Source organism: Parambassis ranga, chromosome 17 (assembly GCF_900634625.1).
Source record: "Parambassis ranga chromosome 17, fParRan2.1, whole genome shotgun sequence".
Lineage (NCBI taxonomy): Eukaryota > Metazoa > Chordata > Actinopteri > Ambassidae > Parambassis > Parambassis ranga.
In genome coordinates this window covers 7102360-7130357 of record NC_041037.1, presented here as the reverse complement: position 1 = coordinate 7130357, position 27998 = coordinate 7102360, and the positions used below count along the sequence as shown (strand labels likewise).

Below are 27998 nucleotides of genomic sequence, written 5' to 3'. Positions count from 1 at the left end.
AGTAAACAAAATGACTTACCAGCGTCTTTAAAGCTCAAACTAATTAACACTTTGTATCTTGTTAGTTTAATCCGCACAAAAGCCAAGAGGTTGTACATCATTATGTGTCAAGAGTACTTCCTGGTTGAGTCTGAGAACTTCCTGGAACTTGCCTGGTGGTTGGTTGGTTGCCTGGCAACTGGTTATCTATGCCAGAAAGAGGTCAAATAAATGTTTCATTTCTTTATTTACAGAACACATCAAACAATGCAGTATCAATACACAAAAAAAACTGTTCACATGTAGTATGTTATACAAAGAGGCACATGATTGGGTAAGACAAGTATGAGGTACAGATGAAATGATAACATAACAAGTGAGTAAAAATAAATGCAAAAACAGCTTTGTTGTGGTTCCAGGTCCCTCTGAATTAAAACAAGAAGTTACTTTCCATGGTCATCATCTCTTATACAACAAACAGCAAACAATCCACTGGGGTAATACAGAGCATTTTCCCCTATAGCATTGGTATTGTATGTCATTGACTAGATGAGAATGTGAAATAATAAATTTATCTTTCAACACTTTTTGTGTTCTCTCAATACAGCAGCCTATGTGTTTTAAACATTTAATTTGAATGTAAAAACATTGTATACTGTTTTATTTTGCCACTTTTAGGTCCCTGAAAGAGGACAAAATTAGAAAAAGAAAAAAAAGGCAGCTGAGAGAGAAATGCCACCTGTACCATCTCCTATGCAAAGCACTGAAGTGTTTTTTTTCTTTTGTGTGTGTAACCAGTTCATGGCAAGATAACATATATATATTAGGGTTTAATTAATTTTTTTTCTATGATATCTCTCATTTCAACACTCACACAAACACACAAACACACACACTTTCACTAAAATGCTGCCGACAGCTTTAAAAGTGGTCATATTCAAATAAGACAACAATGATTCAACATGCTGCACATGTACAGAAAGCCATGGTTTAAAAAACAATAACACAAAATGTTTACATTGCATAGATAAAATAATCCTGTACGTGACGTCCCAAAGTCCAAATTATACATACATGGTAGTCCACTTTGAAATACTGCATACAGCACAGATGCAGATACAACTTTACAGAATGTTAATAAATGTTTTTTTTTTTTGTTAAATACTAGACAAAAAAATGAATGCAGGACTGCTGATTTGTCATTACACTGCTGAGCAAGAAAAGCTGACTTATTATTTACTCAAAATATATATGATGAGATCTAACTGTATCAGATTTGACAGTTGTAAACCATGCCTTCTTTAATCAGGTCATACAGTGGAAAGAAATATAACAGAATAGAAAACAATTTTAGTCTTTATATTACACGAATGTCCTTGTATTGATGATCATTATGCACATGTGTAATGTCCAGTTAATATTCCAGGGTTAACATCCATTAAAACAATCCTTAGTCCTTATATATAGTTGGTCCTTTATCTCCAGCCACTCTGTCCAGGCAGTCAGTTCTGTCCTACTTACTCTTGTGCGATCCGATCATCACCTTGGACACAAAGTTAACGATGGCGCTTGCCGGCTGCTCAGGGTCATGCTCTGCAAACAGGTGACATATGTTGTCCATGGAAGTGCCAGTTTTCCTCGCCACAAAGCCAAAGATTCTGCAAAGTCAGAGAAAAGTGGGGTTAATAACAGAACTGTCATCTGCCACAAACTGACAATTAAAGATTCTCCAGGTATGTGGCTATGCACAAATACAATAACAACTTACTTTGCTGGTGGGCAGCCATCTTTTTTCCACCTATAAGCAGTGAAAAGAGGAACATGCTCTTAAATATATGAAAATATTATCATTAAAGAGATTAATGTTTCCACATGCACACTCAAAATGTATATTGTTAGTGCTTCATGCCTTATTTGGCATGATATCACTAAATAGATGTGACAATGGTATTTTATTCTGGCTACATCACAGGTGATAGTTGTTTACATATTAAATGAATGGGTTTAATTGGTCCAGATGTAGAGCCGTTTGAGTGGAGAGACAGATTCTGCCAGAGCAAATGAAACGAGCTCTTAGATTGGTGTGGTTCCCAGGCTGGTGGTTGTCCAAGATAACTTGATTTGATTCACCACAACTGATTGGAACAATAACAGATTTCTCCAAAAATAGCTGGTGATCAGCACTCTGGAAACTTTGGAAACACATGAATGAGATACAATTGGCACAGATGCTTACTTTCTGTCTTGAGGGTCCAGAGCACAAAATATCACAGTGTTGACATTGTAATGCCTCCTGAAAAACAGCCTAAAAAAACAGACGAAATCATGGTCAATAAAAGCAGATCTTGCATGTATGCAGAGTGTAAATCTGTGTGTAAGTTACTCACTTCCTCTGGTTGTCGGTGAGAGTGATTCCCTGAGATGAAACTTTGAAGTGGACCACGGTGGAGGTCGGTAGAGGGTTGGAGCTCAGAGTCATGCTGGTGGCTTTCTGCACAGCCTGGACCCCTGTTAGTGACTCCATCTCTACCGAGCCCAGGAACCACACGTTACAGGCTGCAGCGACAAACACATTTGAATTACACTTAGGCCTGCAAAATAACTGTATGTGTATTCAGTGACGAAGTCCATAATAATAGGGCAAGGAAAATGGTTCATTTCCAAAACAGACACAGAGGACTGTGTCAGTGTTTATACACAATCCCGTCATCTGTTTGTCTAAAGTTCCATTCATAGCAAGTGATCTAAGATGTCTGATTACCTGCACCCTGTTTTAGCAGCTCAGCAGCGGAGTTCGTCACTGACAGTGAAGTATTCTCCACAACATCTTCCAGAGGGTCTATAAGCATGAAAATATCAGATTATTTATTTAGTTAATATCAGATTATCCTATCCTAACTCAAAAGGTAGCAAAAATGCATGCACGAAACCTTCTATTCTAAGAAATTACATAGATTATGTGTAAATGTTTACCTCTATCAGGTATAATAAGTTTGCAAGGCAGAGCCAGGGCCGTGATTGAATGTTGGCAAACCAGCGCGGTCAAACTTCCTGTAATATAATAAGACATGAAATCATGAATAATGGCACATGTAATCATAACATCAGTGTCCACATTGTAGCTTGTGGTGGATGGGGTTGGAAGAACACCATTCACCACAAGTGTATTAGTATATTATGTCATATATATGTCATGTATAGTGTGCGTATAGTATATCTTTTGACATTTACACAGTTAGTGCTGTTGTCATGGAACAGATCTCTTATCAGTAGTAGTAGCAGGTTCAAATCTGCTTCCTGAATTGTTACAAAATGGCCTATTTTCCCAATTTGCAGTATAAATTACCCAAATACCAATAAAGCTTTTAGTGGTATTTGTGCTCAAATAGCTGAACTGCATATTCATGTTCTAAAAAACTCTTTACATTATCAATTAATCAAACATTTCTGTAGTCGCATATACATATACAAACCAATAGAGGGCAGTCATTCTCATAGGTTTTGATATTTTCTGTAGTATAGCCAAACAGCCAGATGGTGTCACTCATGTGAAACAACTAGAGCAGACACTCACCAAAATAGGGCTCATTGGGACAACCCTTCAGCCGAACCCCTTTCTGTGTGCACTCAATCAGGAAGTGGCGCACTAATTCATTAGAGAGATCTCCTCCTGTTCAAATGACACAGAGATCAGTAATTAGTCAAAATCCTCCTCAAAATGCTATTAGAATGCCTACACTTACTCCAACCTGCACAACATCTTGCCTTTTCTCAGTCCCACATAATTTCTCAGGCTGAAAATGTTACATGAATTCTATTAAATCACTACTTTCATTCTCTCCAGAGATTAAATGGATTACGATTCAACAGAAGCACCACAGAGGGGGCAGGAGGAGTCTAAGTGAGGAATGCCTCTGCACAAAGACTCGAAGAAAAGCTCACTCCTTAAGATGGGTTGGGTTTCACACTTATAAGGAGCCACAATGCCCCGAGCTCGAGTGTGAAGATTGGACCATGTCATGATGTCACCACAGGTGCTGTTGGACTGCAGAGGGGTGAAGGCGAACAAAGGGACAGGTGTGACAAAATGAAAAGGACTGAACCTGGCAGCGGGGCTCCTGCATGAAGGGCACGAGGGCATCCTTTGTGTCTTTTTGTTTTTTGTCAACTATAAATAATCTGACTTGTGATATAAGTTCTGTGGGATTTAATATCACATTTAATAAGAAAAGGCTTCGTGTGAATCTCATCATCACTCAATCAGCCTTTGTTTTCATGCTGAAACAAGGCCAGGGAATGTTTGGCCAGATTTATCTAGAGACTTTGTTTTCATTCCAATAAAGCAATCCCTCCCTCTGTTTTCTAAATGTGCTAAACTAACACACCATAAAGTAAATAACCAAGCAAATGTGACCTGCCTGTTGTGACCCCCCGTCCTAGGATATCAGACACAGTTATGTGGGCCAGGGAGCTTACCCTAATGAAGGCCCTGGGATCAGAGCGGGCTTATGGACCCGGCACAGCTTTTGTTAAGAGGTGAAACATTAGCTGTACATCTAAGACTATCAGGCAATAGAGGTCTGTTTGGCCTCATCGAGATGATGCCCAGGAGAGAAACACAGAATGAACAGAGTTCACACACAAACAGGGAGAGGGACTCTCAGGTTCCACCATCAAGGAGGGTACAGTGGGCTGTAACTGAAGATGGCTTTGTGTGTGACTGTGTTATGAGCGATTCCCAGGAAGTCTCTGCTACTGGACTGATCTCTGATATCTCAACTATCATAATTGAAAGTATAGAGATGGAGTCAGGGGGATTTTAGCCTGGATTAGCGTGACAACTGAAAGCAGAGTAGGCCTGCTGTAACTGAATAAAAAAGAGAACTTTGTTTGATGCTTCTGTGCACGAAAAAATAAATAAACCAACTGTTGTCTTTTGTCCTTCGCTGTACCTTTTTTACTCTGCTGGAGGACTGATGGAGGAGGTGTAGCCACCTTCATAGCCAGACCGTAGGCCCCTCTGAAGGAGTGGCTGTCCCGAACAATAAAGCAACCAGGCTCCTTGTCCTTTAAGACTGAAATAGCTGCCAGAAAAGAAAAAAAACATAGGTTCTGTGAAAAGTTCGTTATTATTTTTAATCAAAAATAGAGTAGACACTGGAGCACCTACCTTGATCCCTTGAGATATCTGGCTTGTACCAGAATTTTGATGTGTCCTGCACAAATTTTACAGTAACCTGCTTGCTGGCCAGCACATCTGAAAAAAAAAACACATTTATCTAGTATTTACCTGTGCATGATAATCAAGCCATATAGCTTCTTTATCAGCCCTTAGCTTACCTGGCAAAGGTGATGCTGTGCCTGGTGTCTGAGCTGACAAGTCTGGCAAAATGTTTGGGAAAGGAATACTCAGGGAGCTCCCACTATGAGGGCTGGAAAATCCACTGAGGGATGGAGAGGCTGTTCCCAGCGAATGCTCCCCGTCCGATGCTCTTTTCTTCTCAGGCAAGAGAGGAGGTTGTATCTGGGGTGTGTGTGATTGTTTCTGCCCATCCACAGAAGTTAAGTGATTCCTGTCGATACCCATGTTTGGACAATCTGTGCCATAGCCGAGACCCAAGTCATCCTGCTCGTCAAAGCTCTGAGTGGGGCTGCAGTTGAGGGCATAGCAAGCCATACGGCTTTGCTGGCTGCTTCGAGGAGAGCTGTGGGCATTAGGGGCTGGGTGGATGTGGGGGTGGTGCAGGGGAGGAGAGTGGTGGCCATAGTCCAGTGACATGGAGTGGGGCAGCGGATGTCTAGCAGAGGAGTAGCTGCTCAAAGAGGAGTGGCGGCTCAAGACAGGATGCTCAGGCCAGGACTGGTTCATGGATGAGCTTAAGTTACAACAAAGAAAAAAAGAGTAAAACATGAATCCTTGTCCTTGTATAACTGTTTGCTGTTAGTCATATGTGTACCTGTCTGTCTGTTGAAGGGTTCCAACAATAGAGGCAGAGTGTGTAGAGCTCAGCGTCCTGTGGCAATTGATGGAGGAGTCCTGCAGGTTCTCCACTCCAGCATGACTGATCTCTGAATATCCTCGATGATCTGCATGAAAAACTAAATCTGTTACACCCTGTAAAGTTGCAACAAGTTTGCCGCAAGTAGGAGTACACAAAATGGCCACAGGGTATGAAAAAATCCCCCAAGAAAACTTCTCAGTTCTTTCCAAACGATCAATATTGGAGAATGTAATGAAAACCTGCTTTGACCCTGACTATTTCATCTATATAAAACCGATCACTGATTACCCCTGCCGCAACCCAGGCAGGCAACAAATCAATCTTGACTGCAGCTCCAAATTAAAAGCCCACTGCCATAATTATCTAAAAGCTTTATTTGAATCAGTCATGTTCTGGAGCCGCTGAATTTAAAGCCTTATGTTCCATCACAGCCATGTTTTTCTCTGGTTACAGAAACCAGAGGTGCAAAGCTGAAAGAGTTGCTGGTTTCTTCTTGTTCCCGTTTTCCCTTCTGTGTACACAGAGACACTTTCATGGGGGAAGAAAAGTTTTTTTGTGCCACGCTTTCTGACCCACAGTAACCATGGAGATGTGGCAGGACTGAATACAGGGATTCTTGCCTGGGTGTCTGAGGTAGTATGAGGCACAGCAGGGGCACAGACCTGCTCCCAGACCTTACCCAATATATTGTAGATCTCTATGGAAACAAGAGGCCAAAATGGAGTGCACATAAAAGTAATGATTTTGGTGCATGACTGATGGGAGGCAAGATCGGACTTCAATCCATATTTAACAAGACAAAGATTGTGTAAACAATAACATAAATAACACAAGATAATTTGGGATTTTTACATCCTAGTCCACAAAGTCTACAAAGGAACTATAAATTCACATCTCTTTAAAACAATCTTATAGCCTGGGTGTGTTCAACCTCAGATAAAGCCCACACAAAACAAAAACACACACAGACAGGAACAAAACAGCTCAGTTTTAATTTAAAGAACAACACAGCTATGTCTAAAAAAAAAAAGTTTGTCTGCAGGCCCTGACCACGCAAACATTCTTCAAAAACCAAGCACGAAGGGCAGAGAACAGTTAGGAATCTCCCTCCTTCTGCACACATACGGGATGTCTTTGTTTTCAGGATCGGTCTCAGCTAAAATTCCACCAACAACAATGTCACCATTATTAGGTGAAGTAAGGGGGGACTCAAAATAGCTGTGTTGTAATGACAAAGTGGATCCAAACATGCAGATACAGGGCAGACATGAAAGAAGACTCTTGTAATTACCTCCCACTCACTGTGTGTCAGTTTGTCAGTTGTTGGGAAGAAAACACACATAAGTTAAGAAAAAAGACACATGTTAAAGCCTCAGTTAGAAATGGGTCAAATGATTGTAATTCTAAGTCTTGTTGTTGCTGTTGGCAGCCTCAAAATGTGTATTCATTTTTATGTACTATATTTTAAAATTGCAGTTAACACATAACACATCTATCCATTTCTTGTATTAGTACACTTGAGCTAATTTCCACGCAGGATCAATTAATTATGCAGTGTCACATCATAGAGAGAACTGTATTATACATATTTGAAGAGATCTGAACGTACCCTGTTCTGGCCTGTAGCCTCCATAAGACTGCATGCTGGGTGATGGAGTATGCCTGAGGTGAGTCAGATCCGACATGTTTTTCACTGAAAGCACATGAGGATGGAGTGGAAGATTTAAATAAACTATCCATATATAGTCACACACACCTGACAGAAAATAAAGCAATAGTTACCATAAGGTGTTGGTGGAGAGATGGGGAAGGCGGGGGTGGGTGGAGTCATGTCACTACCGGCCTCCACACCGCTGTCCACGTCTGGACCCTGAGTCCTGTAATCCACACTGTCGCTACTGTACAGTATGGAGTGCTGTAATGACAACAAACGCACACATGTAACCTGCAACACAGAACAGAATGGTATATACGTGTACACACACATGCTGTGCTTACCTGGGACTGAGGCACACAGGGTGAATACGTCCTCTGGCCCCTGTACTCCTCTGTCTCACTCCCCCACCCTGAGTTACAGAAGCCTGGGTGATCCATGACATCCCTCCCCTGGCAGCTTAGACTGCGTGTGACACCCACTCGGCTCTCACTGGACTGCACAGCTGCGTACACACAGGTAGACAGCCGCAAGGAGGTCACTAAATGTTAACAGATTTACAGGCATCACTGATCTCAGGGAAGTAAAGTGCACAACAACAATCACTGTGACCTTTGGTGCCTTTTAGGTAGGCCTTCAACAAAACAGTTCTTTATTAATGTTATATCTGAATAAAGGTCGAGATGTTATTGAAAGGTCTGTTTGAAATGAAAGCATGATAATCTAGCTTTATCAATATGGTTGAATTACATGATCGATTTAGGAACATTTTAGTAGTGTAGTTAAAACCTGTGCAGATTTATTACATTAACAATAGTGGTATGACAGTGAACGGACCACACTGCTGACCTACAGGGGTGATGTTTTGAGAGGACAGCTGAGGAATGCTAAGGATCTGGTTGGTGGGCTAAAGGGTGGGTGTGTGTGTGCGTGTGTGTGTGTGAAGTGGGTGGGAGTTCAATGTTGTGACTACTCTGGAGAGTGCTGCCACTCAGCACCAGGGTGTTAATTTGAGCCCTCCCAGAGAGCTCTGAACTCTCAGCCCTGAAGAATGCTAATGGTGCAGAAGTGTTAATGCCTGGGATCATTATTCACTCTTGTCTGAGGTGAATGATACTGACAGTGTTGTAGGTATACTTAGCAGTGCTTTTTTGTCATGCTTTATGGAAGTTGATTATTTTATGAATATATACTTTGGTCTATACTTTGCAAATATCCTCCACTTTTAGTGTCATTATTTCTGTAGCTTAATATTATTTTAACAGTAAATAATGAGAATATACGTTCACGTTATATAAGTTGCCAACTACTGTATTTGGCTATGTGCTATCTACCAGTGCGGTTTCTTCAAAACACATCAGATTGCAATATAACAATAGTTTTATTTTATGTATTATGAAACATGATTTCATGTCAGATTAAATTGGAATCATGGGACATATTTGATGGTACTATAAATCATAAGTAAGCGTAAGAGTAAATCATCAATCAAACATGGAATTTTAACATTTCAACATTTTCCTTTTACTGTCGCTGTACTGTAACATACTGTAACATAGCCTTCTTGTCTTGGCCCGTTGACCTGTTCCAGAATAATAAAACGTGGGGTTGAAGGTGTTTGGTGCAGATGTGCAGGTGTGTGTAGCACCATGATTGGGGAGTCCAACACACACATACTGTACTGACTGTACATGTTGAAACAGCAATTCCCTTCAAAATATATAAACCCTTTAACCTCCAGCACTCTTGTTGTCTTCTTAAACTCTTCAGTATGACTTTGGGTGTATGGTGAACAGAAAGAGTAACAACATGGAAGCTACATCTAATAACATAATGAGCATGAGCATTAAATGCAAATCCTTAAAAGCACACATTTAAAGCCTGAACTACTTTCATGATAAATTATTCTTTGAATCCTTAATAGCTTTTGCTCCCTTCTAGTGTTTTAAGCAGAAAGACTCCAAGACAAATCCTGTCACCACTGAAAATTATAAAAAAAAAACTAAATTTAAAGCCAACAATCCATTGCTTCCTACAGCGTACATGTAAATTAGCGAAGCTACAGCCTGTGGCGTTGTTTTTTGGAATGCTGCCTTCTGTGTAGTGGATATGCGCAGACAGGTATGCCTCTTTTGGAATCAAAAAGCGTTGCCTGCGGGCTCACTTGTTCCTCTTCTGGAAATTCCTCAGGCCTTCCCATCTTCTAACTCCCCCCACCTCCCATGCATCCACATGTACATGCAGCTTTCTGCATTTTCCCTGCCTCTGTGTAGCTGCACCTTGTATTAATACTAAATACATATCTAAGAAATAGGCTCTAAGATTAGCATGGACAAAAAAACACACACACACACAAAGAGGAAGTAACTTTGGTGGTATCTGCTGTAGATCATTATGTTGCAAATCCTCTGTTCGCAATAAAAGGTGATTGAGTAACATTTCAAGAAAGACAAGCACCTGCGCCGATGAAAATGTGATGTTGCGCATTGACAAGAACAGCGTCTGAGTAAAACCACATGAAAGAAGACGTGTATGTAGTGCTTGAAAGATCTAAACAAACCAATAAACCAGTAAGCTGTCAGTCTGTGATTTAAAGGACTCGGATTTTGCAAATATGTATATATTGTCAATAGGAATTTTTTATGGTCCAACAGCCACAGAAAGCAATGTTGAGAAAGTCTGATGACAGCTGTTCTCCCTTGCTTCATGTACTATAATGATCCTGCACTCAGATAGCTCTACAGGCAAGTCTGGACGACGCTCTTTCCTCAGAAACATACTGAAAACATCTGAAAACCTGGCAACAACCCTGCTATTTCTGCCACTAAAACACGCCAGGTGGGAGCGAGGGAGAGAGGGTGTTCTTTGTTACCTCTGTAGTGAAGAGAGAGAGAAAAGCTACTACAAAAGTCTTAGCTAAACTCCTCAGGTTTTCACCTAGCAGTCATTCACTTCTATTTTTGCTATGTTTATGTAACTGCTTCTCCAGCTCCATGTCACACACTTCTTTTACATCACCACCACCACACCCAGACTGTCTGACTATCTTACCTGTCTGCTGTGTGTTTTTCAGGGTTGCTGTGTTATTATCGTTGAATCTGAGATTGATGCCATTTGAGCATTTGCCGGCTGAGCCGTTGACTTGCGTCCCGCCGTTCTTCTTGATGGAGTTGCTGTGGCTTGAAACCGGCACAAAAGTGGGATCCAGGTCCATGATCAGCTGATTGAGCTGGTCAATGGAGTTGTCAATGTCCATCGTTAGGGATTTGAACTCCTCGTCCCGTTTGTTGTTATTGTTGTTGTTTATCATGGCCTGTTCTTTGAGGGTTGCAGTGTTTCTTAGAGCATCTGCTGTCGTGTCCCTGGTGGGGCCCTGTGGTTCGGTGGTCAAGCCAACTTTAGATGAACTGCTCCCATGCTTGTTCCCGGTGTATCTTTCTGTATCATTTCCATCATCTGGCATGTAGATAAACTGCTGTGCGGCAACCATCTGCTGCTGTCGAACCCAGGACTGAGTGGAATAGCTTGCTTGTCTGTATACATGCTGTTTGGGCACATGAGCACTGGTGGGATTAGAGGAGGCTACAGAGTTGCTCCTAGAACTCATACATCCCCTTCTAGCCTCAGCATAGGATCGCTCATACTCCTCCATAGAAGGAAGTGCAGTATGGTGGAGGTGGTGCTGGCTTTGGCTTTGCTGTTCCTCTCCTCCAGGACTGCCAAAGCCATCTGACAGCAGCGAGTTTTGACTGCTCTTGTGGCATGAGGACGACAATGTCCCTAAGCTGTCCACACTGTGCAGATCATGACCTGTAATGACCTCATCGTCAAGGATGTCCGTTTCCCTCTCTTGGGGCCGGGGGTCTCCATTAATGTGTACTTGTGCTGGGACTATCTGCTGGCTGGCCACTCTAGGGCCTTGATCATCCATTTCCTCCAATGAGAGTTCCTCAAGGCCAAAACCACTCAGGAGGCGCTTCAGTTGGACCTTTTCCTGCTGGCTGGGACGTTGGTTTGCCCTGATGGTGGTGGTAGCAGGGATGGCGGTAGTGACAGGTGTGGGTCTGTCCGCCCACAGAGAAGTGCTAGAGAGGCCCGAGTCACTGCTGACGGATAGGGCGTGGTCACTGTGGTCGGGGCTAGAGGTGGCAGAGGTTGTGCGGGCCCCTCGGCCCAGCGTGGCCTCTCCTCCAGTGGGGCTCCTCTTGCTAGCCGCTTTGTCCTGGGTTAGGCCTTGAGAGCGTGGTGCTGCAAAATAGAAGAGATGCAGCGCTTCATACAGACAGCTGGTATGGGCACACACAAAGACACACAAACAGGGGACTCACGCAGACCAACAAATGGCACAAAACCCACACACAAGACAAGATTCCAAACACATCAGATTAGGAAAACAGTTAAATGTGAACAGTGTTACAAAATTAAAACAAAATCATCCAATTAAATCACAAACCATTGTAATATTAATAATTACAAATCCTTCTTTTTCTAATCTAGACATTCATACTCTCTCATCAAACCACCAGGTTAACTGTCAGAGTGCTTATTAAGTAGAAGTAGTAGTAATCGTAGCAAGTGCAATAGCCAAAGGTGATCTTCAGACGTAGGTTATGTAAGAGATGTTAAGTCTTCCACACAAGAATCAGACACCCGTGGATCTTGTCTGACCCTCGAATTCCTCACCCTGACGTGATTAAGCCACCCTGCTCTCTCTCGCTTGCCCCTTGACCCACAGCATATGTCCAAACAACCTCTTTAATCCTCACAAGTAAAAGGGGAAAAAAAATCACAGAGGTCTCTCAAATCATAGCAGAAGAACAATGAAAAAAACAAGTTGAGCCTTGCTTGAATTCTGTAAAATGAGAGACGAGAATTCCAAGTGTGGGTGAGTCGTGTTGCCAAGAAAGTAAAAAAGTGCTGTTTCACTGTCACTCTGCCTCTGCCTCAACAAAAGAGAGCTGGAACATGACTCCTACGCTGCTCCCTCAGTCTGCCGCCTTAAGTACCTGCCTTTCAGTCAAACCATGACCAGAGTATCTGAATACCAGACATGCATGATAAAAGCTCCCCCTCTTCCACCCCCATCTCCAAAAGCTCCTGTATGTATGTATGTATGTATGTATATCAGTACCCCCCCCCCCCCCGCCCCCCCCTCATGCACTCACTTGTGAAACCTGCATCCAGCAATGCTCAGGTCTCCATGCAGGTCAGATCCACTGGGGAGTTTTCCAACAAATCCCTCTCATAACATTCCTTTGAGCAAGGTGCAAGCATGGTTTTTAACCTCCTAACCTCACCACTGATCACCCTGCCTCTCCTTTTTCCCGCCCTCCTCCTCCTCCTCCTCCTCATGGCCGATTTGCCTCAAGAATAAAATCTCTTACCTTCACTGTCCCTGCCAGGTTAGCATGTAAGACAATTCCAGTCCCATGTAAAGCCTCACTTGCAGACAAGGGAAGACAATGTAGACAGGAATGAGCAGACATGGCTTTTACCCCAAACATACCAGTAAAGGCTAACTCAGAAGAGTTTGAATAAGTCGCCTCTGCTTTCCTTCTCTGCTGCTGAGAAGGTGAGAGTGTTTGCACTCTACACAAGGAGGAATGGGGGGGGCCTTGAGATTTCCAAATAAGGGAAGAGGAATGTAAACAATTGAGGCGGGTCTAAGAAGCAGAGGCGGGCTGGAGGAAACCAGTAACCCGACCTCTTGCCCTGCATTAGGGGACTACCCCACTGGGGAGAAAAAAGAGAGGGGGGAAAAAGAGGGGAAAAAGAGAATGAGGGAGGGCGGCCTGAGAGGAGGATCACAGAATGAAAACAACATTCCTGTAGCTCAGGACATTTTCACCCCGTAAAAAGACACTTTTTAATTAAAGCAATCATTAGAGAGCTCTGGGCAATTTTTCATGAGATGTGGCAGCCAAGTTGTTTTTCTCTCACTCTTGTGTGTCATGAAATTACATGCCTCCCTTTCTCATGTACAATACCAACAAGAAAACAGATGTGCCCTCAACCCAATTACGGGGTTTGTTTAAAAAAAACTGTTTTACCTATCAGGATTACACACACAGCCATGGATGCTTGAGAGAGTATAGAGAGAAATCAGTCAACCCATTTAGTTTTAGCATTCATCACTTCGGCTGTTGTGGTACCACTGGTCCCTGAATAATCCACCAATTACAGTGCAGAGAGCAGCTAAACCACAACTGTTCCTCAAGCGGCTCTCGTATCGCAGGAGGAGGTCTGGTATAGTGTATGGCTATGCAATTACCCAACCCTCCCCATTCCTTCTCAGTTACTACCATCCCGCGCCTCTCGAATGCCAAAAATGTGAGTCAAAAGCAGCATGATGATGATGGTTTTCTTCCGCCTGAGCTTCTATATGTGTAGACAGTGTTGCACAGGACAGACAAGTGGCTACAGACAAGCAAAGAGAGAGGCAAACTACAGAGGATTTTGTGTCAATATGAACAACTTCTAGCCATGCAGATGACAGATGACTGACAGACTGATGAGAGAAAAAAGAAAATACAGGCTACAGCCTCCTACAGGATGTCCAGGCTTGTCCTTCTGATCTGTCTGCTCCTGGACTTGAAGCCAGTCCAGCAGGGTCAAATGACAATGATACAGGTGTTTTAGTATGCTCTGTCAGAATCCATCATTTCCACACATTCTATTATTTGTTAATATAAGTGGCTGTGAGAGGAATTTAGAAGAGGATAGGAATCAGTTTTTCTCATTTACATAAGATCGTGGACCAGGCTTGTAAATATTGTATAATTTTAAAACTAATAAAAAATATCTGAGACAAATCCTTATTTCCACTCACTGCCATCTATGAGAATAAACTTAAGCAAGCAATCTTTCTAGAAAAACAATCTTTTAAAAATCAACTCTTAATTCACACATGGGGATAAACACACACACACGCCGGCGATGAAGGGCAGCCATTGAAGTAAATGAGGTTTTCTTTTCACAACCTTAGCACTACTGTGGCAAACGTTTTTTCAGACTTCCACCTCCTGACCGTCCTCTGACTGACAGCCTCTCATCCCTGCTGGTAACTAGATGTAGAATTCCTCCACAGCTCCCAGTCTTCCGTCTCAGATGTAGTGTTTACATGAGAAAACCAGGCTGTAAATATCCCACATGAATGCTTCGGAATAAAGGCAAAATTGTCTTTTATTATTATTCTGCTTTGCTTTGATGAATTCTTAAATGTACGTGGTTGTGCTTTCATTGCAATCCCAGAAGTGTGTGAGAAATTCTATGTGGATGTACTGGGGTATTTTAAATTGAAAATAAAAAAGCAGCTTATTTTCATCAAGCCAATCTTAGCTTATAAAAACACTCAATGAATGCTGGAAAAGGGCGGATCTGTGTTTTAATGCCACCACCACGTCGCTCTATTCTGGGAGGTTGTTGTGAATTCTGTGGTTGAGTGGAGAGCAACAACCACAGCCAGGACGGGACGCCCCGACAGGGTGGCTCTGAGTGAGTAATATATATATATATATATATATATATATATGTGTGCGTGGGAGCTAGTGAGAGTGTGTGTGTGTGTGTGTGTGTGTGGGATGGTTAAAGCATGCCTATTCATTTCATCAAACAACAAAACAGAAATCTCCTGAGAACAAGCTGCTCTTCCTCTGAACCCAGCATTCCCTACATACAACAACACTCCTCCCTGTCCTTCACACAGGAACAACACTCCTCACCAGGCTGCAGTCTTAAAAGCAAATCCTAGCTTCCATTTCCTTTTCTCGCCACAATAAAAGTCTTGTTTCCAAAGGCTTGCTTGCCTGAGTTTTAAGTTCCACTCATAACGAAACCTCTATTAACAACGATTGCAACACAAACCAAGCGTGTGTGGATGTTAATGCAATTGCACTGCAGTCCCTCAATAACACGGGCAGCAGGACCTGTCACGCTGTGTTAATTCCCAGAGAGAGAAAAGAGAGTTTGTGTGAGTGTGTTTGTGTAAGTGTGAAACAGAGAACTGGAAAAGCAATTAGGAAAGAAACGTGTGAAACTACATTAAATGTCTAAACAACACCTCCTTCCATTCATAAACCTGTCAGCAATATTTTTGCACGGTTAATGTCGGATTCGTCAGGTTAGTTAGACCTCAGAGCTGTTGAGTCTTGTGAGTCATGTCGTAACTAATGCAGCGTAGCAACAGTACCTTCACCATCACAGATGTTCTGGTAGGAGTCCCAGCGGGTCAGAGGATCTGCCGTGTAGTCCACAATAACATCTGCTCCATTTTGCCACCTGTCAGCACCTGGACCCAGAAATAACAGTTTTAGAGATATGGTAGCCAGGCATCTAGTATTCACTATATATCAGTTCCCTGATACAGATCCTGGAAACAAGTACATTAGTAATCCAAGCTCTGATGGAAGTAATTAGCTGTTTTCTGTCTTATTAGCATTTTAATGCTAACATCATGTCTCAGATTGTGTTATCGTATCATATTGTGTTCTTCTTTTATGTGTTATTCTGAGTTTGCTCCAAGGCACAACGCCAGGGGCCCATGCGAGTGTTGCAGTTCCCCCAGCAGCCTCTAGGGGCTGCCAAAATTATTTAGGTCTTTACGATGGATCCTGAAGATAAGAAGTTTACATTTTCCCAAATATTCCTAGAAGTTCCCTCTCCCTGGAAAATTCTTCCAACTCTTCCAGGGGAATCCCAAAGCGTTACCAGGCCAGCCGAGAGACAAAGTCTCTCCACTGCATCCTTGGTCTCCTCCCGGGACACCTCCTCAGGGAGGCATCCAGGGGGCATCCGAAACAGATGCCCAAGCCACATCAGCAAGCTTCTAATTGATCAATATTCACCAAATGTGTATAACAGACAAATGTATGTATACACTCCTGCGGGCTTCCGAGCCAGCACATGCTGTGCTGTCCTACCCCTCTGTCAGCACACACTTCACACTACACTTCCCCTCTGCAGCATTCCACATCCACTCTCAACAGGGGGCAGAGGGGGAAGTCCAGAGCCCAGGACAGCACAGAAGAATAAATAAATAGGGCATAGTGTTTGCTTTGCAACCTAACTGTCTCTGAACGTGACCTACCCGGGATCTTCTCTGGTCCCTCAGAGAACACCAGCTCCACTTTTCCATAATCTGGAAATCTGGAATCTGAAATCAGATCAGAACACACAGGAATGCCATAAATGTAAGCCATGCAGAAGTGGAAAGACGAATGGTGTTGTTGATCTGCAGCTACGTAACATGTTTGGAAAAAACAAGATTACTGGTCTAAAAAAAGTGCCAAGTTTAAATTGAGTCCAGGCTGAGGCTTGCTTAGAGCAGAGGAGGCTGTTTAGCAGCATGTTCAAACCTATGCCTTATTTTTTTTTTAAATATACCTTTGTTGGCAATCTCCATGTCCTCTTTTTCAAACATCAGGTTGTAACCCTGCACTGCTCCCGTGTGGAACTGCAGCCGGAAAATAACCTCACGCTCGGATGTTATGTCACTTTTATGATAACATTTAATCTGCAAAAGAAAATATAAAAAAATGTATAATCACTGCTATCAGTAGATATGTAATATCGGTAAAAAAAAAATTTCCTACCATGATGTCCCCTTTTAGGAGCTGGGCTGGCTCCAGAGTGATGCAGACACGATCTCTGTGGCCTAAACCAATGTGACTTAAACAAAAAAAATAAGAGAGAGGTCAGTCAAAGCGTTTGGAAGCAATTAGAGATATTTAGAGAAAGCAGTAACTCTGAATGAAAATTAACATTAAACTAAATTAAACAGAAAGCTGCTTTAATGTATTCTGACATTCTTTGAAGTAAACAATAATGTTTAAATTACAGAACCACATGTGTAAGCTGCTTACTAGACTCCAGATGAATACACTGCCTGCATTCCCTGGTAGACCTTCATGTACGGGCGGCACACTAGCACAAAAGCAAAACAAGGAAAATAAAAGGTAAATAATCCAAAAGTAGCCTCTTGTTTCTTGTTTTGTTCATAGCCAAAGTGTGATAAGCTGTTGTTTTAGCTCATTGGTGTGATAAAAACAAAAAAACCTTTGTTGTTTCAGGAACATTAGTGAAAACAGCTATTTGCATGTAAATGTGTGAATTCCCATGGAGAACTGGGATTCTCCACTTCTGTTTATGTACACAGCATCTATGTGTTTGAGCATGAACATGTGTGTTTTGGAAAAAGAAAAAAAAAGAATTCAGATAAGAGTCTCATTTTGTTTACTGCTCCAGCTCTGATGTGGTTGCGACTGGGTTGTCATGGCAGCAGTGACGGGATTTTCATTGAAGTCATGTGTAGTGGTAAAACAAGATGAGTTTAACCTCTAGTGGCGTCAAAGTTTGGTATCCCGTGGAGGATGACGCAGTGCAGGAACAGGGGGGAGGCATTGATTTTCATGGATCCGCTCAGTAAACTGTTGAGGATCCAAACATACCTGAGAGGAAAGCACAGAGGTGGTTTATACTGAGCTAAATGTTAGGTAAATGATTTCATTCATTAAATTAAGATTGCCTTGCCTTGTATTATCCCTGTATGTTTGAGTAAGAGTCAATAGAGCTTCACAGCTGTTGTCATCCATCAAGGATTTTAGCCATTTTTACACAAACAAGAAGCAAGTCTGGACTATTCTTGCAACACGAGATTCTAAGATTCATTTACTGGAAATGTCTGGTTTAGGCAAAGGGTGGTGCGTCATTCTGCATGATTGAGCAGGAGGAGAAGCACCCATTTACAATGATGTTTTTGTGTTAATATCAAAAACATAAACCTGGAAAACTGGCCTATTTCTGTGTCTTTATACTAATAATAAAGCTTAACAAAGACCAGGAAGTCCAATCCCTGCTCCTTTTGGGCATCATTAATTGATAGTCAATAAGCATGGAGATAGGACAGTTTGGAGAAACCCAACAGACACAGAGGCAGGGTGAGGATAACGCGGGTCACCGTGGGATCCTATTCTCATTAAAACCATGAACAATGGCTGTCTTTTAGCTAGAAAACAGACAAACAGCACCGGGACACCCAGTGTTTTGTATTGAATCAGGTGGGTCTGGGATGATTGGATGAAGACGTGGGTCAACAAAGCAGCAGCCAAACAACACATAGTTAAATGTATGTAACTGCTGAGAAGGGCGTGCTTATGTTTTGGGTCTTACCGCTTCTGCGAAGGTGTCATCAGAGCTGAGACCTTATCATCGTAGTATTTCCTCATGGCGAAGCGGTCCAACGCCTGATCAGCACTTTGAGGGGGACAAGTTAAACACTTTAGGTAATTATGACTCAAGAAAGAGAGAACACGCTCTGCTCTATAATTGAATAGTGTTAACGCAGACACAAACACACAAACACACACACACACATGCATAATGGACATGAGGGGAAAGTAAGTGCAGAGACAGAGGATTCCAACAGAGAGGAAGAGAATGCCAGCCTTAAGTAAACACAGAGGGGGAGAGGAGGACAGAGAGAGGCCGGAGTGTGTGCACAGCTTGGCTATTCAGACAGACCTAAAACCAACAGACGCTGGAGCCTTTTCACCACAGCTCTGTTTCTCTCTCATCGACCATCTCCCGCTCTGCCCCCCTCAATCTGTTCCATTGTAAATCTGCCTTATTGTTTTTCTATCTCTTCCTCTACTCCTCTTTTTTGCCACTCTGTCTTTCACATTCAGCCGGTCTTCCTCAGTGGTACATAAACATGAAGGAAAGCAGAAATTTGCTAAATCACAGGCGGGCCATGTACTTTCATGATTTAAAGAATCTGCATTTCTGAATTTGACTCACAACGGTAAGAAAATCAGCATCGTTTTTCATCACGAAGAATACATTTTTTGAAACTGACACTGCAGCCAGAAGGCATTACAGTAACCAACGTGTTCCTACGTTGATTCATGCAATTCAATACAGGGTGAATCATCATTTAAATTGTGTGGTTTTCCTCTGAATTTTAGAGGGGTCACTTTTTTTGACTCACTTTCTGAATCACTTCAACCCTGACTTAAAACAGAGGTAAGTAAATCAGCCGTGGTTGAGCAATGACATCGCTTATGTTCTACACAATGAATTGCTGTGGTTTGTTGTCGGTGCTGCTGCCTGCCAACCCATGAGTGGGTGGACCACTTAAATTACGATAAATCCTGCCTTCAGGGCAAGAAAAAAAACCTGCATTTATAGTAACATAACATGAGGGCTGTGACACATGGTAGTGGTTACCTGGCTGACACGTCAGTGAAATGCACAAAGGATGAAATGACAACACCGATTCGACCCTTTCCACCCTGAAAAAAAAAGAGATGACAAGAGATAATTCATTACAGAGGCATCACATTTTTTTCGCTGGTTGTGCAGTGTGCAGGGCTAGCTGTGATTTTGAAGGAGAATTTGGTGACAGCTGTAAATCATCTCTGCACCAGATCTCATCAAATCCTACCAACACAGCCTCTTTAAAGCAAAAATCTTTTTAATAGTAAAGAATAGAGATACACTGATTTAATATTATTATTTGATATTAACTAAGTTGCTAGACTGGGTTTCAAATAATGGGGCTAATCAATAGGGCAGATCAAGCTACAAAAGTTCTGTCTGCAAAGCTAACTTTAGTAGCACAAGCATGCTGCAGACTTGACTGTCAAGTCACAGCACCAATATGCTTGGCATTTCAATAAGGTTGACAACTTATGACAATATCTGCAAAGGAAATAGTGTTGCATTCATCTCGGCTGATATGCAAACGGTACTAAAAAGTCGGGTCAGTGCATCCCTGTTAAAGATCCAGTGCAGACCTTTTGTCTCCCTCTTCTGGTAGTGAGAGTGATTACTCATATGCAATAATACGTAGCACAGGGACGGCCCATAGCTTAGTCTGTGGTATTAATTCTAAGCTAACCTAATTTGGCCCTAAAAGAGGGTCATCAGTTCTCTTAGGCTCTTAGGCCTGATTGACTTGGTTTGTTCTCGTAACATACAGAGTCCGTTCAGGTGGTAGGACCGTGTGTGCGCATGCGGAAGTATCACGATGCTAGCGGGATTTGCACTCAGACCTGAGCCACATTTGAGCCAATCCGGCTAGATCCACATCCGAGAGGTGGATCGAGATCTATCCGGATATATCCGGATTCGAGTTGTTCAGACTCAGAAAAACTCACCCTGCAGTGTATAACAGCCACATGTAGAGGGTCAGCATTGAGCCAGCTCTCCATGGCCTTACAGATGGTGCAGATCTTATCCAGAGGTGGAGCATGCAGGTCTGGCCAGCCTGTATCCAGGATCTAAAAAATACACCGTGATCACACACAGCACACTATCTAGCAGCACCAATTTGGACTAGATGTCACAATAAACTTACCTTTGGGTTCATTTTAGTGAGATCATGTCTTCTCTCTGACAAGTTGATAATCTAAGGAACACAACAAAGCACATGACTTCAAGTGTTTCTGAGATCAATACTTTCATATCAATATCCCATAAATAGAGGTCAGCCAAGCTGACATGAAAAACGTTTGGACTTTGACACTTTGCTATACATTTCAAGATGAGACAGCCAGCAGCACACAGACAAACACTGACCAGGTAATTATCTGCATGCTTGGACTTGAGCATTCGCGTGACATCCTTCAAGTTGTGCAAGTAGATCTCCTCTGAGCACGCCCGGGGGAAGGACACAGCTATAATACGCTCCGTGATATATGTCAGGTCGAGCTCGTATCCCTCCTCCATCATGAATCTTGTGATTTTCCTGTCAAAAATAAGAAACACGGAAGGATCAGGAGCTTCGCTTTGCTCATTGCATTACTATTTTAAGCAGGTGACTCATGTCAATATTTGATGGTCAAAGTCCTCAGTGTTAGTCAGTGTGTTCAGCTTTCCTGCAGATATCTTTAGAGTAAGACTTCAATTCCAGATCGTATGACAGAGGATGTCTTATTTACACAGTAAGGGTCAACAGTGTGTCACACACACCGCAAACAAAACAGTGCTTCAAGGACTTTTGACATACGAAAGATAATTGTTACCTATCTGTACTGCAAGGAAAACTGCAGGACAGCAGTATCTAAAGATTAGACACCAACAATCTTGTTCCCGCGGTCGGTCAGTCAGTCAGTCAGTCAGTCAGTGTGACAAAGAGAAAGAAAAACTTTCAAAGAATTCCGGTTGAAACCAGTTGTAAATCCCTGAGTGATGGCGTGTCCCTGTGACCTCATGGCCATGAACTTCCTGCTGTGATGGTCTAGAGAAAGCCCGTCTCCCCCTACCCCCCACCACACCCCACAGACATATCCCCTTACTCTCTTATCTAGTCATCTGTGTGCAGCCTCTGTGCTGCCTGTCAGCTGGAGAGTAGTAGAGTAGTAAGTAGAGTTGCCTGCTAACAATGGCATCCATTACTCGACTGGCAGAACAATAAATAAAAGGAAACACAGCTTTAAAAAAGAATCTGCTGCATATCTTATATTAAACAATTATAGAAATGTAAAATAAATAGTGGCTTTTTAACAAATTAAATTAAATTCTGTCATCTGTTGATGACTGCAGTCCTATTTCCATCTATTCTACCCAGTTGCATAGACAAAACAAGACAAAACTGAAGAAGATAAACAAATAAAAAAAATCAACACCACATTTTAATGTGTACTCTGGAATATTGCCAGTAAACTCGTGTGTGTGATGGTTTTAAGCCACCACTGATTTCACACCAACAAACACATTCCTAAAGCTGCCAAAGATATTATCATCCTTCTTCAGTGACCCCGACTGTTTGTTGTGATTAAATGATCTACAGTCAAGAATGTGTCCGTCAATTAACTCTTAAGATGACTGCAGGCTACAGCTCCCTCACTTTGAAGGCAGGCACAGTGAGGGAGCTGTTAAAAAACCAGGGACAGTGCAGCCATGGCTTAAACCAACCCTCAGAGCGGAATGAGGAGGGGGGGTTGTGAAGAGGTCATCACTCAGGGAAACTGGGCTGTGTGTTTTTTTGAGTGTGTGTTGGTTGGGGTGCTCGAAGTGGAGTGGGTGCGGGGTGTGAGGTTCTCAGGGATTGTTGGAATTAATGGAGGGGTTAGTCTATTTCCCCTGTGACTCTGAGGAAAAACTGTTGACTAATGGGAAATTAATGAACAGATCAGCCCGGTACTTAGGCTCTGTGTATGTCCAGGGCAGAGCCATGGGAAGTAATATTTAACAAGTGTCAAAATACTGTGCCAACTAGAGATGGAAGAACACTTAATTATAGTGACCCAAGAGTTTAAAAGAATAATTTAGGACAGCCTTATTAGCAAAAATCTGCAACTACCGGTAATTCCTTTTCCCTTTTCCTTTTTCCTATTGTGTTCTGGTTTAATAAATACAAGGTAATTAAACCCTACATGCCAGTGACTACACTGTGGGGGTAACCTTTTTATGTCTTACGCCAGTCTCTTCAAACTTAACATTGACAACAACATTAAACAGAGATGGAAACTGACAGAGATGGCCATTGTTGACAGATTAGACATCCAGGTGGAGCTGGGTCATTTCACTAAATAAATGCTGACTGTACCCTTTCTCACTGACAACAAATGTATAGTAGTAGTGTCAGCTATAGGCGAAATATAGGGTGCTGTCAAGTCATAGAAAAGGTCATAGGTGCACAGTAGATCTGGTAGATTTTATTGTCCACATTGTGGACACTTTATTCTCAAAGCCATTCTAATTTGTTGTACATGCAGAAACTTACCATGTGGAAAGTAATATCGATTGACTGAAACCAGTCTCGTGTGTAAAAGGCAAAAATAAAACTAAAAGTAAAAACTAAAAGTAGCTCAGTTTATTGTTAAAACTGTTAGCCTGGTTAAGTCTTCAAGGTCAGATGTAGTCCAAATTGAAATTATTAAATAAATCACTTAAACAAAGTTTAAAAAAAAACAAGGTTCTTTCATGTGTAGTGCCGCAGTAATCAACATCACTCTCTTACATCCTATCACCTCCTCTCTCACTCATCCTTCAAACCAACCATGAGCGACCTGCCCCAGCACGCACGCAAGATAATTGGTCTTTAATTTGCCCTGACTGCTTTTGTTCCTGGTTTGAGGCACAGCATTAGCTCACAACGACAGAATAAGCAGTGCCAAGGAACTCAAATCCAGAGCCCACCCATGGCACTGTGAGAGCAGGGCTGGTGAGAAGCAGGGCAGGCAGAGAGACCAGGAGAAAACGGGTTGCCAGGTCTATGGTGAACAAGCTGCAACAGGTTTTGCTAAGGTCAGGATGTTGGGGGATTAAGGTGTGTCTGGCTTCCCCAGCTCCAACCAAACCCTGCAGGTAAGTGCTTGACTAGGCTGCCTGCGCCAGTCCTGTCAGCCACGTTCACACACGCATGACCATCACTATAGGGATCCCTTCCAAATGCCTTTCTTTCAATTACCCAGAATGCCACTGAAAATAAATTCATCCAACATTCCACATAGGAGTAAAAATGCAATGGGAGGACAAGGAATGACTGTGTGTTTGAAAGCTGGGATGAAACCTGTTCCAATTTCAGCAGCCACACCCTTCACCTGGCCAGCGCTGCATGGAATCTTCCATTTTGTACAAGCAGGTGAACCACGAGATAAAAGGAGAGGCAGCAGAGTCTCCAAATCCAGACATGGCTCAGTCCGGCCCCCGTGGGTTAAATCACAGCCTCATCGTGTTGAACAGTGACCTCATAGTTGTTTTCATTTTTTGAGTGTACTGCGGCGACAACAGTTGGCAGAAACTTTGCATACTTATCCGTCGCAAATCATCAGACTCTCCAGAGCCACAGCAGCCAAATCCATTTACGTGAAAGTTTGTTTGTGTGGGGCTCGGGGTGGTTGCTAACATGTCTACAACCTCCCTGTGACTGTATTTTCCATTAGTGGTCATCACAGTGCAGAATGTTTTCATATGTGTGTCCAAACCAGAAATAAGGAGAGAGGGAAGGGGATAAAGCATGAATACCTCTCAGCACTACCCCACTGACAGGAACATCTTAGGCTTTAATTACCCTTCATGGCCACAAATATGATTTCCAAAACCAATCTATTCTTTTTCGGTTTTCATGTTTAGTCTGAATCATGTCAAAAGGCACATAAAAATGGAAATATGTTTAACAAAGCCAAAAAGGAACCAATATAATGAAGAAGAAAACATTAAAGTTGGTTTATCCCCTCCTACCTCATCAATTACTACGCATTTAAATGAACAGGTTGCAAATCAGTGAGGGAGGATTTACACAAACATTAAGCCTACACACATATGAAAGCAATCAAGGCAAGCAATCCACCCCTCCCCCTTCACACTCTGAAATCAATCTCAATTGCTTCTTTTGGCTTAAGCTTTTGGTTTATGATTGACATGTTGTGGCAACAACCTCCATTTTCAGACAACTTGAATATTTTTATAGGTCCATTAAACTGAAATTATGCGTCTGAAATAGGTCCAGTGATATACATCAAACCCTAACGTTGTCTTGCATGAACGTTCAGTCAAAGTGGGGCAGATAAAGCCCCAAAAGTAGCTACACATACAGTACACTACTGTCGCTTTTGGGAAACAGATTAATGATCTCCCAGGCTGTTTGTCTGCAGACTGGAGTAACACCTAAAGTGCCATAAATGCTTCAGGAAGTCTGGAGTGCCTGCAGGCCCGGACTGATTTTTTTAACGCAAAAGCTGTTTACACACCAAGCCGACAGTCAGCCAATGCAGAACTGTTGTTGACTGTTTGTCGAAACCATCTCAGGCACAGAATGTCCTGCATTGTTGCCAAAAGTCTGAGCTTTTCAGTCAAATGAGCATGATGAACCGGTAGTGGACCCGTCTGTGGTGTGGTGTGAGCCTGATGGGCTGTTCAGGTTAATGGCAAGAAAGCTTATAATGATAAAAACAAGCCAATGACATCACAGAAATGTTTTCACGAAGTATGTTGCTGTCACGTTTTTGCTTGCAGGTATGGAATATAAATGTGCAGCTAGACACGTGTAAAGCCAGAGTCAGCCTTTGTGCGTTCTTTTGATGTCAGAATTGTTTTGCTACATTAGCTTCATTTCTTTCTCAGCACAAAGAACTATTCATACTGGTTTGTTGTTCCATCAGATGACAGCAGCTCTTGCCTTTGTCGTCTGGCTGTAGGCCTCGGTGGTATTTAGCATTCACATCTAATAGCCACCTAATAACCTCGATACCATCAGCTTTGCTATTCCAATCCGCCTTGTGTTCACACTTGGCAGGAGCGTGCGCCTCGTACTGCGGGATAACATGTCCACAGTGACATGTCAGCCTGCTTTAAAAGCCCAGAGAAGGACAAGGCCACAGTTTGTTCTGGCCTTTTCCTGTCAGGGGCTCTGTGTGTTTATGCTGTGGCTTTGACACCCATTCACTGCTGAAGAACTGAAATAAACAAACCCTGAGAACTATTGAGGGAAAAAAAAGCCACAGAAGTGGCTGCAGGGTATTTTTAGCAAGCTTATTTTGTAACCTTGGAACTCTAGCATGTGTTTGTCTCGCGTTTTCATGAGATATTTTGGAAGAAATAAAAATGACAGTCCCGGCTCTGAGCAAATCCATGCACCCTTAAAGTACTCCCTAATTACCATTTTCTATCCTAAAGTCATAGTGGAATGCGTTCCAAAATGGATTACGTTCCCTCTCTCGCTCTCTCATTCTCCTCTTTTTTTCTCTTTCCCCTCTTTCTTGCCATTCTTGCCCCTTTATTGCTTTAGTTCTCCTTCCTTCTCCCAGGTCTGTTCTCCTGTTTAATGACTCACACATGTCAACCAAGCGGCCGCTGCAGCGCTGTGACAAAGTGAAATGTGCCCGTCGCTCCATCACCATGTTGGGATTACAGTGTTCTGCTTACAGTACACAACCCACCTGTCCAAACCACACTATCAGGATGCCCATTCATCTGTGGCTATGTGACCGCTTCCTGTTATCAGTCAGTCAGGCGGTGGGGGGAGAAGTTAAAAAAAAAAGGACACTTTGGTTTCTGATGCGTATTTCTTTTCACCTGGAGGGGGTGGATATCACTCTGAGTGACCTCAAAATAGAACTAGGAACAAAAGCTATAATTGCCAGTTCAAAAAAAAAATGTTTCTCCTGTCTCGCTGGGTCTGTAATTAGAGCTAATCTTGAAAGAGTTGAGCCTGTGAAACTCTCTGCAAAGTTTAAAGAGACTGAGCAGAATGGGTGAAGATGCAGGTGTGGGCAAAGGATTCCCAGTGAAGAAAGGCAGAAGTTGCTGTGATGTAAGGACACTTGTACATGTCATCAACAATGGCTGCCTGAGAGACATAGCCTTGAGGCTCCAAATACAGCACAGCAGCTCAAAACCTTCCAGATTTGTTTGTGTCCATCATTAAAAAAAACTCTAATAAGCCAAACAGGACTATTTCTAGATCTATTTCTTTTGGAGCTCTATTAAAGTCTTAGAATGGCCCCATGTGTTTCACATTATAAAGGTCTTCAGTGCACCATAAGTCCACAACAGCCAGGAACCCCAAATTATAGCCACTGCAAAAGACAATTCTCTGAGGAGGACATTTAAAAAGAGGTCAAGCTTTGGGGAGTCTTTCAATAAAACTCTTTTACATTTTAAAAATAAACATCACAAGATACATTTTGAGTCAGTATGAATGATTCTCTGTCCAGTCTTGAAAGGGCACACACACACACACACACACACACACACGTCCCTGGTTTGTGCCAAAGTAAACAGAACGCAGTGCCCTGTTTTGCTCTTTGAATAAATGAGCAATGAAATGTGACTGAGCAAAGTGCTGGAGAGCATTAAAAAGAAAGGCTCCAGTGTGGAGGTCTAAACCAGGCCATCCCTGCGCATGGCTGCGCGTGGAAAAGTTCACAGACTTACCTTTACAAAGTGAAAGCAAGGAGTTTTCTTCTTCTTTTCGCCCTCTTTGTCAGTCAGAACAGCTTAGACAGAAAGTGTGGAGTAAAGTCCTGAGTCAGAGAGCCTTCAGTCAGCCCGTCACACAGGCTTAGTGCGGGCTGAGAGGCTCATTTCCCTCTGTTGGAATGCGCTCCCTGAATGCGCCGCTTCTCTGAGCTTACTTTTTGCCCCCTAGTTGGACCTCGCACCTTTGCACTATCTGTGCTAAATAAAATGGAATCCTTTGCTCCGTTCCTGAACTGCAGCTTCTGTTGTTTCAGCTCAGCACACTTCCTCCAGTCCGGGGCTGCCGCTGCAGCCACCACAAGTCCTGGCATGGGATAGTCCTCCCACTGCGCCGCTGAGGCTGTCTCCTCTGTTCCCTCCCCTCTCCTTTGGCCTCCTCCCTCTCTCTGCCTCTCTCCATTTGTTCTCACTATTAAACTCCTCACACGCAGACGGAGACT

At 42.6% G+C, this 27998-nt stretch overlaps 1 protein-coding gene across 3 annotated transcripts; it reads right to left on the bottom strand.

The window, feature by feature from the left end:
• Positions 1–209: 209 nt before the first annotated feature.
• LOC114449305 (tensin-3-like) lies at positions 210–27877 on the bottom strand. Of its 3 annotated transcripts, none has more exons than XM_028426828.1 (27): positions 27514–27877; positions 21211–21379; positions 20990–21040; positions 20790–20912; positions 19858–19922; positions 18802–18885; positions 17968–18080; positions 17496–17556; positions 17226–17301; positions 17017–17146; positions 16721–16786; positions 15824–15922; positions 10687–11883; positions 7980–8140; positions 7764–7896; positions 7591–7674; positions 5937–6066; positions 5320–5855; positions 5150–5236; positions 4932–5063; positions 3554–3649; positions 2953–3030; positions 2741–2818; positions 2367–2535; positions 2216–2284; positions 1748–1777; positions 210–1637 (listed from the first exon to the last, which is right to left on the bottom strand). In XM_028426828.1, the coding sequence occupies exons 2-27, from the start codon at positions 21361–21363 to the stop codon at positions 1493–1495; spliced, it is 4146 nt and encodes a 1381-aa protein (XP_028282629.1). In that variant the 5' UTR covers positions 21364–21379; positions 27514–27877; the 3' UTR covers positions 210–1492. The 3 variants fall into 3 exon arrangements, with proteins under 3 accessions (XP_028282629.1, XP_028282630.1, XP_028282628.1); XM_028426827.1 differs by lacking the exon at positions 27514–27877 and adding an exon at positions 21657–21742 and having other exon boundaries at positions 1493–1637; XM_028426829.1 differs by lacking the exon at positions 10687–11883.
• Positions 27878–27998: the final 121 nt, after the last annotated feature.

Excerpts from the sequence above, each read along its gene's own strand:
- LOC114449305 (XM_028426828.1), bottom strand. The coding sequence starts at position 21,363 with ATGATGGAGGAGGGATACGAGCTCGACCTGACATATATCACGGAGCGT. Across the intron at positions 17,302-17,495 it reads GTGTATTCATCTGGAGTCTA|TCACATTGGTTTAGGCCACA; the intron begins GTAAGCAGCTTA and ends TTTTTGTTTAAG. Across the intron at positions 1,638-1,747 it reads GATGGCTGCCCACCAGCAAA|AATCTTTGGCTTTGTGGCGA; the intron begins GTAAGTTGTTAT and ends CTGACTTTGCAG.